The sequence below is a fragment of the Gossypium arboreum genome, chromosome 7, assembly GCF_025698485.1.
Source record: "Gossypium arboreum isolate Shixiya-1 chromosome 7, ASM2569848v2, whole genome shotgun sequence".
In the NCBI taxonomy this organism is placed as follows: Eukaryota; Viridiplantae; Streptophyta; class Magnoliopsida; order Malvales; family Malvaceae; genus Gossypium; species Gossypium arboreum.
This window is the reverse complement of record NC_069076.1, coordinates 82737090-82753739: the sequence shown is the minus strand read 5'-3', so window position 1 is coordinate 82753739 and position 16650 is coordinate 82737090. Positions and strand designations below refer to the sequence as shown.

The window sequence follows — 16650 nt, the reverse complement described above, 5'->3', positions numbered from 1 at the left end:
ACAACAATTATTTAAAACTAAAATCAAAATCAAAATGCATATCCTACATATAAATTAAAGCACCAAAATTGACCCTAAATTTTAGTGATTTCACATGTAAACAAGTCAAAACATAAACCCTAAATAAAAAAGAAAAAGGAAAGGTAAAATTGAAATCTATCTAGTATAATTGTATTTTTAGGAGAATATTTGATCCACCGCATAAATCTTATATAGTCTACTTATTATTAAATAAAATAAAATAAAAAATAGTGGAAGATTTATAAATAAATATTGCTAATTTTATTAAATATAATTAAATAATAATTAATTATAAATAAATTTTAAAATGTAAAACCCTAATTTATTATCTTAAATTTGAGAGTTATTAATATTTATTTATAATAATAATTAATATTTAATTATATTTAAATAAAGTTATTAATATTTATTTGCAAGTTCTTTATATTTTTGTTTAATTAAATGATGATTGTCATGTTATTATTCATCTATGGTACATTATGTTTATTATGACGGTGCATCAAATATTATTCATAATTCATTTGATGTTTTAAAATATTTATATATTAAAAGGGGTAAATTACCTCATTAGCCACTTGAAAATTAGGTCGTTTTTATTTTAGTCACCCTAATTTTTTTTTTTTTAATTTGATCACCACCGTTAAAGAAATTGACCAAATTGGTCATTCTTCAGTTTTCTTTTTTTTTTCTCTCTCCCTTGTTTTTTTCATCTTCTTCCTTTTAACTCAAAAACCCCAGTTGTCGCCTCTTTTAAAGATGTTGTTGCTTCCTCTCTTGAACCACTGTTGATGATCGTTGTCTTGTCAATGAACGACGCCAAGGGACACTTCTTTCTCCCTACTTTTCATGTTTTCTTTCTCCTTTCTTCTTCTTACCCACAACCGCCTTTTCCAAATCATCATTGTTGTGATCATCCGATATCTTTTCTAGAATAAATTGTCGATTCAAGACCACTAAAGTGAAGCTCAAAGACTCCTCTTTTTATCTATAAGATTAGATTTCTCCAAAAACCTCTCAAAAATTGTGAGGTCATTCCCAAAGCTTTAAAAGTTTTGTGGTTTGATCTCCTAATCCTGCCGTTGACATAGTCTAATTTTGAAATGTCTTTCTATTTTTGATTCGGTAGCAGTGATTTAAAGGAAGCAAAAATGATACCTTTAAAGGAGGTAATGGTTAGGATTCTTGGGTTAGAAGGGAGAAGATAAAGAAAATGAGAGGAGAGGGGAAAAAAAAAGAAAAATTATAAAAAGACAATTAATTATGGAAAAGATGGATTTAACGATTGTTTGATCAATTTCTTTAATGACGATGATCAAATTAATAAAAAAAATTTAAGGTGACCAAAATAGGAATGACTTAATTTTAGAGTGACTAACAGAGTAGTTTAAAAAATAATGATAAAAAGCAGGAGTTTGGAAAAAAATTCAATGGGCGAGAATATCCTTTATTGTTAATTATAATTTTTTTTTTGAAACTGAATTCAGATTGGGCTTTATTGAAAATAAGAATACAAAACTTAAAACATAACCTAAGTAAGAGAGCAAATACTAAAGGACCCTTAAATAACCTAGCGACCCATGACCCAAAAATAAAACGGGTCCAATTTGTGACCCATGACACAAAATAGAGACGGTACAGTAACCCAACAACAAACTCAATCAAACAAAAGAGGCCCAAAAGCCTAAAATAGTGATCTGGAAAATTCAAAACAAAAGAAAAAATCAGAAGACTCTGGTACCATAATAATGGCACCTTTATTTTACCCAATCAGAAAAAGATCTATCCACCGTCCTGTCTAATCATCTACCTTTCTTCTGCTAGACGGTTTCAGATCCCCAATGAGGCCATTCACCTAATCCTTTTTGATTTTTACATTTCAGCCTCTCCCTTCCTTCTCATCTCCCATTTTGCCTTCACCCCGGTTCTCTCTCTTTTTCCCATTCCTTCAAATTCTCAGCATACTCAGGAACATTTTCGACTAGGTAAATCGCATTCTTTTTCTTTAGTGTTTCTATTGAAATAATATGCGATAGTTTATTCGCTGTTCACGGAATGTGTTCAAACCAACATCTATTATTTTGAGCCATTAACTGCTTAATATCATGAATATATGCCCCGACCATTGATTTGTCCTTACTCTCTACCTTGCACTTCTTTATTATCGATAATGCATCCCCTTCAATGATGAGTCTTGGCCATTACATGTTGATGCCAATATGGGTTGCTGTCATACAATCGATTGCTTCGGCAGCAAAAACTGAAGCAACTTGGTGGTAAATCTCTGAGAATGATAAAAGCACTGTACCTTCACTGTCCCTGGCTACGATCCCCACTGCCGATTGACAAATATTTCCATCGTATGCGGCGACGAAGTTGATCTTCACGAACTTTTTAGGTGGGTGTTTCCACCTTGTAACTTTTGAGAGAATTTTTAGTATTCTCTCTTCATTTCCATTTAGCTCGAGAATATAACGGTTTATGAAATCTGCTATTTATTTTCTAGATCTGCTCGTCTTCTCATGTATCCTCTTGTCCCTTGCTCCCCAGATTGCCCACAAAGCGCAACAAAAAATCCTGCACTGTGAAATATTTGTCTGTTCGAAAACCCAGGTGAGCCATTATATGAACTCCATGTAATACCCTGAAAATTTTTATAGTAAGATATTATCCTTGATATAGTAAAATAAGGAAATAAAGTGACAAAAAGGGAAATTTTGAGTTATGTCAATATTGAGAAGTATATTATGATATATTAATTCAAGAAAGGACTAAATTGTAAAAGTGAGAAAAGTTTTGTTGCACAAGAGTAAATATTCATAATTTGAGGGGTTAAAGTGTAAATATGAAAAATTTGAAGGACCAATAGTGTAAATAATTTAAGAGTGGAATGATCTAGAAACTAAGGAAAATGGATGAATTAGGACCAAATTGAATAGATGAAGAACTATGAGGGACTAAATTACAATTTTACCAAATTAAATGATGACTCAATGATGGAATTTTAAAAGATAATGAAGGGCAAAATGGTCAATTAGAAGAGAGAGAAATCTAGAAAGTAATAATGATGCTAGAGATATTTTGATATTTTATAATTATTTAATTAGATAAATATTATTTTATTAATACTTTAATAAGATATTTTATTATTGTTTTATTAGTATATAAAGAAAGAAAGAAGAGAAATTCTCATCCATATTTTCCCATGCACTAACGTGAGAGAAAGAGAGGAAGAAAAAAAGTTTTGCTTTCTTTACAATTTGGTCCTTTTACAAAAATTCACCATTTCACCCAAAAATCAAATGAATTTCCATAGCTACCAAGAGACAAAAATGTTAAGGAGAGCATGGGGAGTTAGAATATCAAGTTGGATTCAAGAAATAGAAGCTTGAGGAGAGAGAAAATTAAGTTAAAGACTAGTATCAATAGAACAAGGTAAGTATATCAAGATTTCAATATGTTTTTAAGTTTGTTATTATTGACAAAGCATGGAAATAATGTTATAGTAGAGTTTTCTTACATAAGGTCCTATGTTTTTGATATGTTAGTGAAGAGAAAATAAGAGAAAGTGATGAGAAATGGTGTAGAAAAAGAAAATAAGGGTGTTATAACATGGTAATTAATAGCTTGCACAAAAACAGTTTGGACAGCAGCAGTAGACTAATTTTGAAAAATCACCATAAATTGTAGAAATCGAATTAGAATATGAAAAAAATATGTAATTAAAGCTTATTGAGTGTAGTTTCTCATAGAAGAAATAATGTAAGCAATGGATTTGTAAATTTTGAGAGATAATGAATTTTGTTAGACAAGAACAGAATGAATTCGGGTTCCCCTGTTCTGAATTTTAAAAATCATAAAAAATTTAAGAAAAATAATTAGGGCCTTAAATTTATATGTATAAAATCCTGAATGAGTATATTTTTAAGAGAAACAAACAAGAACATCATTTGAATCCTGTATGAGGAGATAATTAATTTTTGGTGAAGAAGGGTCAGAATTGTTAGACAGCAGAACAGGGGTAACTTTAAAGAATAAACTGTACTTATTGGCTAAACCAAAAATTTTGAAATTTTTATGGTAAGAATATATATGAGTCTAGATTTATGGAAAATTATCGGATATTAATTTTGAGTTCTATATATCCAGATATAAATAATTTAGTGACTATGATGCAGATAGACAGCTTGAATATTCATAAAAGTAAATAATAAAAATTATGGATAATGTTACTTACAAGTGTGTTATCTACATTAAGGATGTGGAATGGAGAGGAGGAGGAGGAAAAATATGTATGAATATTCATCTAGCATGGCTAATTTGCATATTTTAGGCTCAGGGACTAAATTGAATAAAAGTAAAACTTTATGGGCAATTTTGTAAACATGTCAGAAATGACCAAATTGCATGAAATGGATTATTTTATTATTTAAATTACAAAGTTGAATGAAATTATTAATTTAGCTCAAGATCGGGGGAAAACATGTTTTAGGGATTAAATTGAAAAGTGTTGAAATTATGAAAAATTACGATATTTTATAGAATTCATGGATTGTTATCAATATATATGAGAATAATATCTTGAAATAAGGATTAAATTGCAAGAATTTTATTTTCCTGACCCGAGGGATGAAATCGTCATTAATTAAAAGTTTAGGGGCAAAATGGTAATTTTGCCTAGAGCATTAATTAAATGCATTAGAATATGAAATGAATGAAAATGATGATCAAATTTATTTATAAAGATCCAGACGACTCAAATATAAGACTTGATCGTGGAAAAGAAAAGATATCAGATTAATGAAATTATAAACACAAACAAGCAAGGAGGTAAGTTCGTGTAACTTGAATTATATTCTTAAATGCTTGAGATTGTATGTTATTTATGTGAATATGATTTGAATGTTCATTGTATGAAAATTTATGAAACATTGATAAATTTGATAAAAGGAGAAGAAATCCCGGTTGAATGAAAGAAAAATTCGATGGATCTCTGAAAAGGAATTGACGGTAAAAAGGATCTAGCCCAGACGGGTGATCCTATCCTGATATAGCCCTCCCAAAGAATATGTGTAAAACGGATTTAGCCCGAACGGTAATCCGAATTAGGGTCTCAATTTAGCTGGATGGTAATTCAGATCCAAGCTCATTAGAGTAATTGTCGTTGCAGGATTTAGCCTGACCGGTAATCCCGACAATACTCTATGAGTTTATATTACTGAGGATTTAGCTCGGACTGGTAATCCCACTGTAAGGATGAGGTTCGAGGGAGTGTGCTCTTTGATATGAAATGTGTAAGACCATGGTTGAAAGATACCATGGCAACCTGTGTGTAAGACCATGGTTGAAAGATACCATGGCAACTTGATATGAAATGTGTAAGACCATGGTTGAAAGATACCATGGCAACCTGATATGAAATGTGTAAGACCATTGTTGAAAGATACCATGGCAACCTGATATGAGATGTGTAAGACCATGGTTGAAAGATACCATGGCAAGGTGACATGAAAAGAATAAGACCATGGTTGAAAGATACCATGGCAACATGACAGAAAATGAGTAAGACCATAGTTGAAAGACACTATGGCATCACGTCAAAGATAAATAAGACCGTGGATGGGAGACGCTATAACATCTGTTGAACAATTGATATTCAGGTAAAATGTATCAGATGACGAATGGTTATATGAAATGGTTGTGTGAAAAGTTTACAAGAACTGGTCATATGGAAATATATGTACAAAAGCGTTGTATAAAATAATTATGAAAATGGATAAACGAAATAAGTATAAGTACATGGAATATAATTTATGTTAAGTTTGATATAAGCTATTACCAGAATAAATATACATAAAATATATGGAAATGATTGAGCATAAAATATTGATATAATGAAATGAATGATATATGCTTGTGAAGAAATGGTAAGAGCATGATATGTTTCATGACATGTACATATATGATTATCTTTGATATGTTGATACAAGGAAATTATGTAATTGAGACTATTATTAAACTCAAGTGCGACATGTCGAGAAAATAGATATATCAATGTTGAATTTATATGAGATATGTGCAAGTATACTAACAATGTTGTTGTTTGATGCTTATACAAGTGCCAAACTGTTGATTGAATGGTAATATATTTATTTTATATGATGCATTGAATCGGTAAGTATTTTAATTTTTTTAAGTGATCTGCAAATGGTAGTGCTCCGAAACCTTGTTCTGGCAGCGGATACGGGTTAGGGGTGTTACACTCCAAGTGTGGTATTGTAAGGTATTTCGAAAATGATAACTCTTCCCACACTGTTTTTGAAATAGGACAGTCACGGAATATATGGTTCATGGTTTCTGCGCCTTGTCCACACCAAGGGCATACAATATCATTTGAGAGCTTTCTGTACTGCATGTTCATTTTTGTAGGTAGATAATTCCACGATACTTTCCAAGCTGTAATTTTAATCTTAGAAGGTAGATTAAGAAGCCAGAGTTTTTTGTAAAATTTTCTATAGTCGGTTTGTAAAGCATAAGCTCTAGGATCTGTTTCAGTACCTTGTAATAGTTTGTAGGCACTACGTACCGTGAATTTTCCCGAGGGCTCCCCACTTCAGGCCAAGAAATCGTCATGGGCCTCTTTTGCTAGCGGAATACAGAGGATCTTCGCAGCTACATCCTCCGAGAAGGTAGAAACTACCAACTCTCTTTTCCAATTTCTGCTGCTATCGTCAATTAATTCAGCAACACTAAAATCACTCAAATTATTAACATAAGATGATAACCTGGAATTATGCAAATCTGGTATCCAAACATCATTTAAAATTGAAATTGCTAAACGCCTGCCCACTTTCCAGCAAAGACCGTCTGCTAAAACGCCTTTAGTTGCCCATATACTTTTCTATGTATATGAGCTATTATTTCCCAAACTTGAATGTAAAAAATCCTCATTTGGAAAATATCTTGCTTTTAAAACTTGCGCAACTAACGAGTTGGGATTGTTTAGGATTCTCCAACCTTGTTTAGCTAGTAAAGACACATTAAATTTAGCCATACTCCTAAAGCCCATTCCTCCCTCATCTTTGGGTCGACACGTATGCTTCTACTAACACCAATGAATTCCTTTCTTCCCATATGCCTTTTGCCACTAGAAATTGACAATGATTCGTTCAAATTCATCACAAAGGGAATTAGGTAAGAGAAAACATGACATAGCGTATTTTGGAATTGCTTGAAGTACTGATTTAATAAATACTTCCTTACCACCTTGTGATAAAAATCTAGTACTCCAGCCTTTAATTCTTAAGAGAGCCTTTTCTTTAAGGTACTGGAAAGACTCTTTTTTCTGTCTACCAACCACATTAAGAAGACCTAAGTATTTTTCCATATCAGTTGAACGTCTGACCCCTAGGATTGTCGAGATCTCACATTTATTTTCTTTCGAAGTATCAGAGCTGTAGAAAATCGTAGATTTATTAAAATTAACACATTGGCCAGAATATTCTTAGTACTCCTTTAGAATTTCCATTAGCAGCCTCGCTCCCTTGTCTGTTGCTTCCTCAAACAGTATACAATCATCTGCGAATAGTAGATGTGAAATCGCTGGTCCTCTCCTACTTGCCTTTGCTCTTTTCATCAGTCCTTCCTTCATAGCCAATTTCATTAAAGTCGAAAGCCCCTCACTACATAGTAAGAAAAGAAAAGGGCTAAGGGGATCACCCTATCTCAACCCTCTAGTAGCTTGAAAAATTCTTCCTCTTTGTCCATTGATATTGATGGCATAGGATGCTTTGGTAATACATTTCAAAATTAAATCCACCCATTCCTTTGCAAACCCATCCGCAACATGACTTCCTCAAGAAAGCCCCATTTAACCCTGTCGTAAGCTTTGCTCATGTCGAGTTTAGCTGCCATATATCATTTTTTCCTGTACTTTTTGTCAAAACGTATGTAGGATTGCATAAGCTAGTAGAATATTATTCGTAATTAGCCTTATTGGAACAAAATCACTTTGAGCCGCATCAATGCATCTCTCAATTACTACTTGCAATCTATTGGCAATTGTCTTGGCCACAATTTTTTATAGGACCGTGCACAAGCTTATAGGTCTGAAATTGGCTAAGATGGTAGGATTTTGTGTTTTGGGAATCAGCACAATATCTGTTAAATGTAAAGGGCTAAAATTGTGATCATTGTTTAGAATTCCCAAACAGAAAGTAGTAACTTCTTTACCTACAATGTGCCAGTATCGTTGGCAAAATAATGCTGAAAACCCATCAGGTCCTGGTACTTTAGTTGGCCTCATCCCCTTTAAAGCTGAAAACACTTTTTTTGCCGTGTAAATTGCTAATAAGGCAGCATTAATATCTAGCGAAATGTTCTCTTCAATACTTGATAATAGGTGAGATAAATCCCTAACGCCGTTTGACATAAATAGTTTCTAAAAATATAAAGTAACATTTTTATTTATCTGACTTACTTCAGTAGTCTCTCCTCCTCCATCTAGCTCCAGCTGAGAAATAGTATTAATTTTCCTTCGAAACGAGGCATACTTGTGGAAAAAAGAGGAATTCTTGTCCCCTACTTTAAGCCAATTCGCTCTTGCCCTCTACTCCCAGTAAATCTCATCTCTATCAATTTCCATGTTCAAATGAACCTTGGTGTCAATAATCTCTGCTGTCGTGTCATCGTCTCTTTCTTTTGCCATCAGCATCTCAAGTTCCTTGGTCAACTTTTTCTTCAGCCTCTCTCATTCCTTTTTAATTAACGCCGCCCATACCTGAAGGTTTGCTTGTAGCTTTTCCAGTTTCTCCACAATTGTGCTTGTATTTGATTCCCATAATACCTTAATTTCTTTCTCTAAAGATTCCTTCCTGATCCACCACGTTTCGAATCTAAATTGTGGCTTTCTAGCATAGGTGTTTCCATTTTTGGTTTTGAGAAAAAGTGGGCAATGATCAAACATCGAATAGGTTAAGTGATGAATGCTGCCTGTTGGAAAAAGATACCTACATTTCTCATTGGCAACTCCCCTATCAAGTCTTTCCTTTATATTTGTTTCTGCAAAGTTTCCTCGCTCCAATGTAAACCAAGCCCCCGAGTATCCTATATCTTCTAACTGACATTCTTCTAGAGTTTCCCAGAAGGCCTCTATTTTTCTTTCATCTCTCGTTATCCCTCTACTTTTCTCGAATGAATACATTATTTCATTGAAGTCCCTGCTTACTAACCATTGATGCCTTTGGTCTTCTCCCAATTTCCTCAATAAATTCCAAGAGACATTTTTATTATTAACATAAGGTGACCCATAAAAACCTGTATATTGCCATTCTTTGTTCGTATCGATCTCCTTAACCATTGCATCGATGTGTTCCTTGGAGAAACTCTTTAGAGTAACTATTATATCATCCTTCCATGCTAAACATAGACCTCCACACGAGCCTTTTGCATCAATATCAATCCCATTCAGAAAACCACATCTCCTTCTAACCTTTTCCATGCGTTGCTTATCAATTTTTGTCTCCGTTAAGAAGACCATGTGGGGATTATGCTGCTTTAAGAAATATCGCAGCCTTTTGATCGTCCGTGGACTCCCCAACCTACGGACATTCTAGCTTATGCTTTTCATTTGCTTTCAGTCAGCTTGCCACTTGGCAGCTGCCGATCCTGTAAAATGTGGAACAACACTCTGCTCCGTAGTTTCAAGCATTGCTTCTAATAGAAATTCACCACCGTCCTTTTTTACTTCTCTTTTCAACCTTTTTGTTCCTTCATCGTATGTTACTTCACTACCGTTATTCTCAATTTCGTCTTCCGGGGATTTCCTCTTTCTTATACTGCAGTCTTCCTTTTCCTCCCTCATTGTTTGGACTGGGGCCAGTCTTTTCTAGCTTGACGTTTTTGCTAAGGTTGGACAATTAACTTGTTTAGTCTTGCTGTCATTCATCTGTATATCTTCCATAAGTGTAGATACTTTCTCCGTATTCTTCATGTTATCCTCCACATCCTTCACCTCTAGTTTTTCTCACAGCATCGTGGTCGTTTTAATCCCCTTTTTCTATTATTTTCCTACAAATGCCAATACCTCTAGACCACCTATATGTGAGCATTGAACTTTTCTCATTTTTGAAAAAGCATTAAACTTTATACTCTCTTTCCCAAGTAAGTTTGATTCTGCTTTTAAAGCCTGCGTGTATGGTGGATCATCTCTAACTTTATTTTTTCTGCAGGATTTAACTCAGAGCAATCTGCAAGCCTGTGCCCCATTCTTCCACATCCAACAAAACAACGGTAGCTTTTCATACTTAAAAGAGATCCACAATTTATTAATATTATTGATTGAGACAAAATACCTCGTCTAAGGGGTTTCTACACATTAAGATTAACTCTAAGACGACATAGCTCTCCATTAATTTCAGATCTGAGCACCCCCCAAAAGTAATACCAATGGTATGTAATAAGTTTTTATTATCGGCTTCTGGTGGGCACGACCCTATCTTGATCCAATATGGTAAAGCCTTAAGCCGAATTTGGCCTCTTTTTGTCGGATTAAATATTCTATTGAATAAAATTAGACTTTTCTGGAACAGCCATGGCCTCCCCTCCATAATCATCTCCAGATCTTCTTCTAAATCAAACTCGATTAAAAATAAATTCTGCCCTACCATCTTAATCTCAAACTTTTTCTTTGTCTTCCATATACTTTTCATTTGGGCTCTAAAACTTTCTGGATTGTAGAGCTTCTCCGTCCAAACTGTAGAAATTAGGGTTGGTTTCTTGCTTGGAATCACCGTCCATTTTATTTTCCTATTGAGGCCGAACCTAAACCTGTGTTCAAGAGATAGTTGTTCATACACTGATAAGGGATGTATGAATTATCAAGAAGAGAGGAGCCGTGATGGTCTCCCCTGGACCGCCCAGATCCTACGAGTGAATAGAAAGTTGGATCTACATTGGATCTCACCTGAATCGCCCCATCTATCCTCCTAAGGAGAAGTTTGGTTTCAAACCCCGGTTCGAACAGGAGAAGTACGCCATGCTAATGTGCCGACCCTTTCACAGATAATTGGACTAGTTCTTCTGCTAAGAGGGAAACCTCGTCCCTCCCTTTTCCACCGTCACCACCGCTTTCTGCCATCCCAAGCCACAGCAGATACTGTTTTCTCTACTTAAAAGATAACAAACATATTATTGATTAATAAAATTAAAACCTATAAAATAATTAAATATTATTGGAGAAATTAAAAAAATATTATGTTTTAAAATAAATAAATAAGATTTTATTTTAAATATGATATAGTTAATAATGTTAAAATTAATTTTTATAGTTAATAAAATTAAATGTGAGAGATTAACCTTATATATAGGTTAACATTATATTTAGCCCCAAAGTTGCACCAAATTGTCATTTTGGTATTTAAATTTTTTATATCAATTTAGCACTTAAAGTTTCCAATTGTGTATCAAAGGCAATAAAGTATTAAAGTAATAGTTCTTTGTAGATAAAATTTTAACTCATATTCAAATGAAAAATTATTTTATCTAATTATTTAATATTTTACTAATGAGTTGTTTTTCACATTTTTATTTTCATTAACTTTAAAATATTCTTTTATTTTTAATTATTTTTCAGAATTAATGGACTTTTATATAAAGTAGACCAATTTTTATTTAATTAGCAAATATATATTTTCTAAAATTTATTTTTATAATATTTAATTTTTAAAAAAATTAAACACATAAAATCACAATGATTATTTAAATATTTTTTATTCTTGTAATAAATTAAAATAAAAATTAATGAAATTATATTTTGGGCCTAAGTCTAGAAGGTGGCCTGAGTCCATGAAAAAGAAAAAGAATGAGGTGAAAAGGTACGTGACATGTAGCTTCGTTGGGTTGTTTTGTTTACCGTCTCTCGGCGGAGCCGTTGAGTTGAACTGAGAACTGAGAGAACTAAAACTCCCAAATCTCAACATATCTTACAATATATCTCTTCCTCCCGCTTTTCGATTCTAACCCAACAAACACACACAAAAGCTCACCAGTCATGAAAAACGACTGTCGTTTCGCTCTCCTCCTCCTCCTTTTCTTGACTTCAATTACCCTTCACACAAAAGCGGAAGTCATAACCCTAACTCCCGACACCTTCTCCGACAAGGTAACCCTTTTACTCTCCCTTTATCCCTCATTTAATGTCCCCAATTTAAATCAAACAAGCTCTCTTTTTAGGGTTTTTTTTGTGTTTGTTTTTGTCAAATTTTAATAGCTTTGTGATCAGTTCCAATTTTGTTTAATTTCATTTCGGTTTTAATTTATCCCTTTGCGCAACTTCTTAAACATATTCTCTTCGATGGTTATTGATCTTTTTCAAATTCAAAATTTGACATATTGCACAACAGAAAATCCCACTGGTTAACAATTGGGTATATGAATTCGGATTTAGGGGTTTCTTTTTCCCCCTATGATAAATAACTCGACGTATATATTGAATTTCCTTTCTTTTTCAGGTAAAGGAGAAAGACACGGCCTGGTTCGTGAAATTTTGTGTTCCTTGGTGTAAACATTGGTAATAATTTTCTGCCTGGTTTATTAGTTTTGTTGGATCGAGCTAGACCTGATTATAGAGCTTCCACCATTGTAATTTTTTTACTAATGACTTGTGATAATAATGGGTTTTGCTTTTCCTTTTTCCTTTTTTTTTTCAGTAAAAACTTGGGGACGTTGTGGGATGAGTTAGGAAAGGCAATGGAAGGAGAAGACGAAATAGAGATTGGAGAAGTTGATTGCAGTGTAAGCAAACCTGTATGCACTAAAGTAGACATCCATTCATATCCCACGTTTAAGCTCTTTTATGATGGCGAAGAAGTTGCTAAATATCAAGGTGACATTCTAATTTCACTTCTTTTTTAATGCAAACATTGAAGTTCAGTTCAAACTCAAGATCCTCTCTCTGTGTTGTATATGAAGGATTAATGTTATATTGCCATTTGTACTTAGTAATTAGCAACCTTTACACTTAGTTTCTTCAACTCACTAGGCATTGAATGCTTTTGAGACCTAGATTGGATACTCAAACATACCAAAATAGGCATTGTATGGTATTAGTGTAGGTCAACTGTGTACTCTGATGGTAGAAGCAAAGAGGCTCAATCGAGTAGAACCTTTTATAGAGTAGTCTCTATACGATCGAACTACTTTATCTAATGCCTATCTATATTGCCTGAGTTCTTCTAAAAGGTACCTTTACCCTGTCCTTAGTGCATCTAGTGTGCTGCTTATCGGTTCTTCTGGATCCAATGTCTGAGAGGCTGGCATTGTCCTGAAGTATGCCTCAACTGCTTCTTGAGAGGGATATGTCTGCTTTTTTTAAATAATCACATAAACCAGTTGTTGTGTAGTGCATTCTAAAGATCCATAAAAAACACAGTAGAAGCCTAGAAGGAACCTGGGATGGTTAACCTACATCTGGAGAACCCTTTAAGTTTTATATGTAGGAAGAAAATGGAGAATTGTCTTCTGCTGTGTATTTTCTTGGAGCTCCGGCTGTTTTGGGTTTAAGCAAATTCAGTTGGGAAAAATAAGTGAATAAGTGGTTGTATATCTCTCATCTTATCATTTTTGTTCTCCTCTATTTTTCTTGAGCATTTTTTTCTTTGGAATTGAAAGACTTGAAAAGTAAACCACATGTATATCGTCTCATGTGTGCATGGCACAACAATCTAGTTCCATTGGTTGTTCTAAAATTAGCATCTGTTACATTAGTGACTGAATCATGTTGCCAAAAGTTTGAGTTCATTTTTCTTTGGAACTCCGACCGTTATTAATGGTTATGATGTCGTGAAATGTCTGACGTGAGTATTCTTGTGTATTTATCATAAATCTGTTTCTGCTTAAAATAGTAAATTTTCCTTAGTGTACAACGCTTTTCTTTTTAAAGGCTATCTAACATGGTGTTGGGTTTTTTTTGTGATTTGCATCTGGCATTCAAGGAAGCCTGATTTTAATCTTCGGAATGCTCGAATATTCTTTTCCATTCTGATTGATTTGAGTCGATTTTAACTGAATATGAGTCTAAACCAGCGAGTAGAATAAATCTGGTTATTTGTAATTGATCTGATTTTGTTGCATGATGCTTTATAGTTGTTTTGCTTTTCACCGTGAAATATATTTGGGTTTAACTTCTAAGCTTCAGCTAATAAAGATTTCAAATGACTATGTTTCGGAACTATTTTTGGTGTTAAATTATTTTCCCACTGCATGTCATGCAAAATGTTAGGGAAAAGGGATGTAGAATCGCTAAAAGCATTTGCTTTGGAAGAAGCAGAAAAGGCAGCAGAAAAAGCACAGCTAGACACTGATAAAGAGTTATAATCATTCAAAAGGTAAGCACCAAAGTCTCTGCATTGTGCTTAGATGTTCTTCCTTTATATAATTTGCCTGAAATCTTTGGAAGGAGGAGAGATCCACTTATACTGGTGCAAAACTAATATTACTTTACACCCTTTCATAATTTTTTCTACAATTGATATTTTAACAATCCAACCATCATATTTCACTTTCTTTTCATGCAGATCGTGCATGTAAAGTTTGGAGTAAAGAAATGTTTTTTAACTATTTGTTTTATGTAAAAAAACTCCCAACTGTTAAATATATGTTAATATTAATATTTTAAATTAACATGATAGAGATATCAGACTGATGCGAAATTTTACATGTATGACAAGTATGGTTATATTAATAAATTTAACAGTTAGATCATTAAAATATCAATAGTAGAAAAAGTTCTGAGGGTGTAAAACCATGTTATTTACATCACTGCAAGTGGATTCTTCTCATTTGAAAGTATAAATCTGCTTCTATGAAACCAAGATCCAATGTAAAAAAATGCAGCTGATACGTTCCACAAGATAGGACCATCTAAGTTCCACTTACATCCGTTTTACACCGTTTTTAAACCATTAGATCAAAAAAAAATTTAGGGCTGCGATTAAAACCCATCTTTCCTCGTTCATAAATGGTAAAATATTAATTTTTTTCTTCTTTTTGGCACACAAAAATTTTCCTTCTCATTGCTGCAATATATATATATATATTTTCTTTTTCTTTCTTTTTTCAGTTCCACTGAAACAGACAAAGATGAGCAAGATCATTAGTCCTCAAGAAATTATCTCCATTTTCAATTTTTATTTTATTAAAATATGTTTTTGAAATCATTATTTACGTACTTGTTTTTATATGCGTAAGTTTGAACTTCTAGAACTATTAAACAAATCAAGAAAACTCAAATTCGAGATTGAAATCAAGCTTGAAAATAGAACTTATTTTTTTCTTCTATAAAATAAATAAGCTTAACCAAATGAAATACAAAGAAAATCTGATTTTTATGTCAAATTTTAAAAATAAAATTCAAACTTAATTAAGACGAATTTTAGACCTTGAGTTTCGAATTGAGCTCAAGCTTTATGCTACTTGTGCAAACTATTTTATCTGTACCAAGAAATTAAACTTTCAATCCATCTCAACATTTTTCGTATTGAAAATATAATATCAAAGCTAAAGCATTGCAATGCAGTGTGATTGAAATATAATGCTGAGAAGGAAAATTTGAACCAAAAAAGAATGACCTCTGCATTTGTGTTAATGTTTTGTTGCGAATCTTGCTCATCTTCATCCATTTCATTGGGAAAAAAAATGTAGTAACGAAAAGGAAAGTTCTTATGCCAGAAAGAAAACTTTTAATGTTTTACCACGAATGAAAATCAGGAAAGATGTGTTTTAACTCATTAATTTTGATCTAATGATTTAAAAATGGTGTAAAACTCATTTGAGTTTTATATTGATGTAAGTGGATCCCTTCCTCTTAGAACAGTGCAGCTAATAGTTCCACAAGATAGATGATCATCTGAGTTGCAAACCACTAAAATCACTGGTTCATGCTTCCAATTTATGGTGCACAAAGTACAGACATAAAATCTCTTGCATCGCATGAAGTTGCAAGTGTATATATATGTATATTTATATCTTGCCCTGTTGCTGTAGAATCTTTCATAAATATTACTCAGGGAAATTGGTTTTACATACCGACTGTAATTCAGCATGTTCTTGGATCACTGCTTGATGCATAATCATCCATGCAGGAATGGAACTCCCGAGCAGAAACAGGGTACTGATGGTCGTTTACTAGGGGATGCTTAAATTTTGACGGCACCCCCAGCCTACACATGTTATTTGCTTTTCTGGATTTTGTCACGGATCTGATGTTTTTTTTTTTTAATGCTTAAAACATGTCTGAATTTCAGAATTTTTAATCTTTAGTAAAACAAACCAATTTTTCCTTTAAAGGAAAAGAACAGTATCTGAGATTTTCCGGATCTGATTTTGTATTTGTTTTATAATATTCAAAAGTAAAGCTTATACAAAAATGAAATTGGATAACTTCAAATTTGGACAAGATGGACGGTCTAAATTTTGTCGTGGGTCATGCATTTAATACTTATTTTGATTTAAATTAATTTAAAATTTTAAATATTTCATATAGTAAAATAATTCTTTTTATTTTAAATTATTTACCATATACATGTATATATTTTTGGATATTATAAAAATTTTCATTTAAAGTATCTAAAATAA

General features: G+C 32.9%; 2 protein-coding genes across 21 annotated transcripts in view; both read left to right on the top strand.

Annotated features, from left to right (window-relative positions):
- LOC108483013 (elongation factor 1-alpha) overlaps nt 1-16650 on the top strand; it is a 102156-nt gene that overhangs the window by 30100 nt on the left and 55406 nt on the right. The window contains exon 1 of one of the 19 annotated variants that reach the window (XM_053030388.1): nt 1237-1246. The exons of 15 other annotated variants lie outside the window; for them this stretch is intronic. The gene's annotated coding sequence lies outside the window, so the exon portion shown is untranslated. Of the gene's footprint in view, nt 1-1236; nt 1247-3360; nt 3371-9827; nt 9838-9884; nt 9895-16650 lie in introns of those variants that run through there. 3 more of the 19 variants (XM_053030387.1, XM_053030379.1, XM_053030372.1) reach the window with 3 other exon arrangements.
- Nucleotides 11839-16455, top strand: LOC108466876 (protein disulfide-isomerase 5-1). 2 transcript variants are annotated; one of them, XM_017767232.2, is made up of 5 exons: nt 11839-12178; nt 12528-12586; nt 12726-12901; nt 14297-14402; nt 16158-16455. In XM_017767232.2, exons 1-4 carry the CDS (start codon nt 12068-12070, stop codon nt 14389-14391), a joined length of 441 nt encoding a protein of 146 aa, XP_017622721.1. In that variant the 5' UTR covers nt 11839-12067; the 3' UTR covers nt 14392-14402; nt 16158-16455. The 2 variants fall into 2 exon arrangements, with proteins under 2 accessions (XP_017622721.1, XP_017622724.1); XM_017767235.2 differs by lacking the exon at nt 16158-16455 and adding an exon at nt 14592-15319.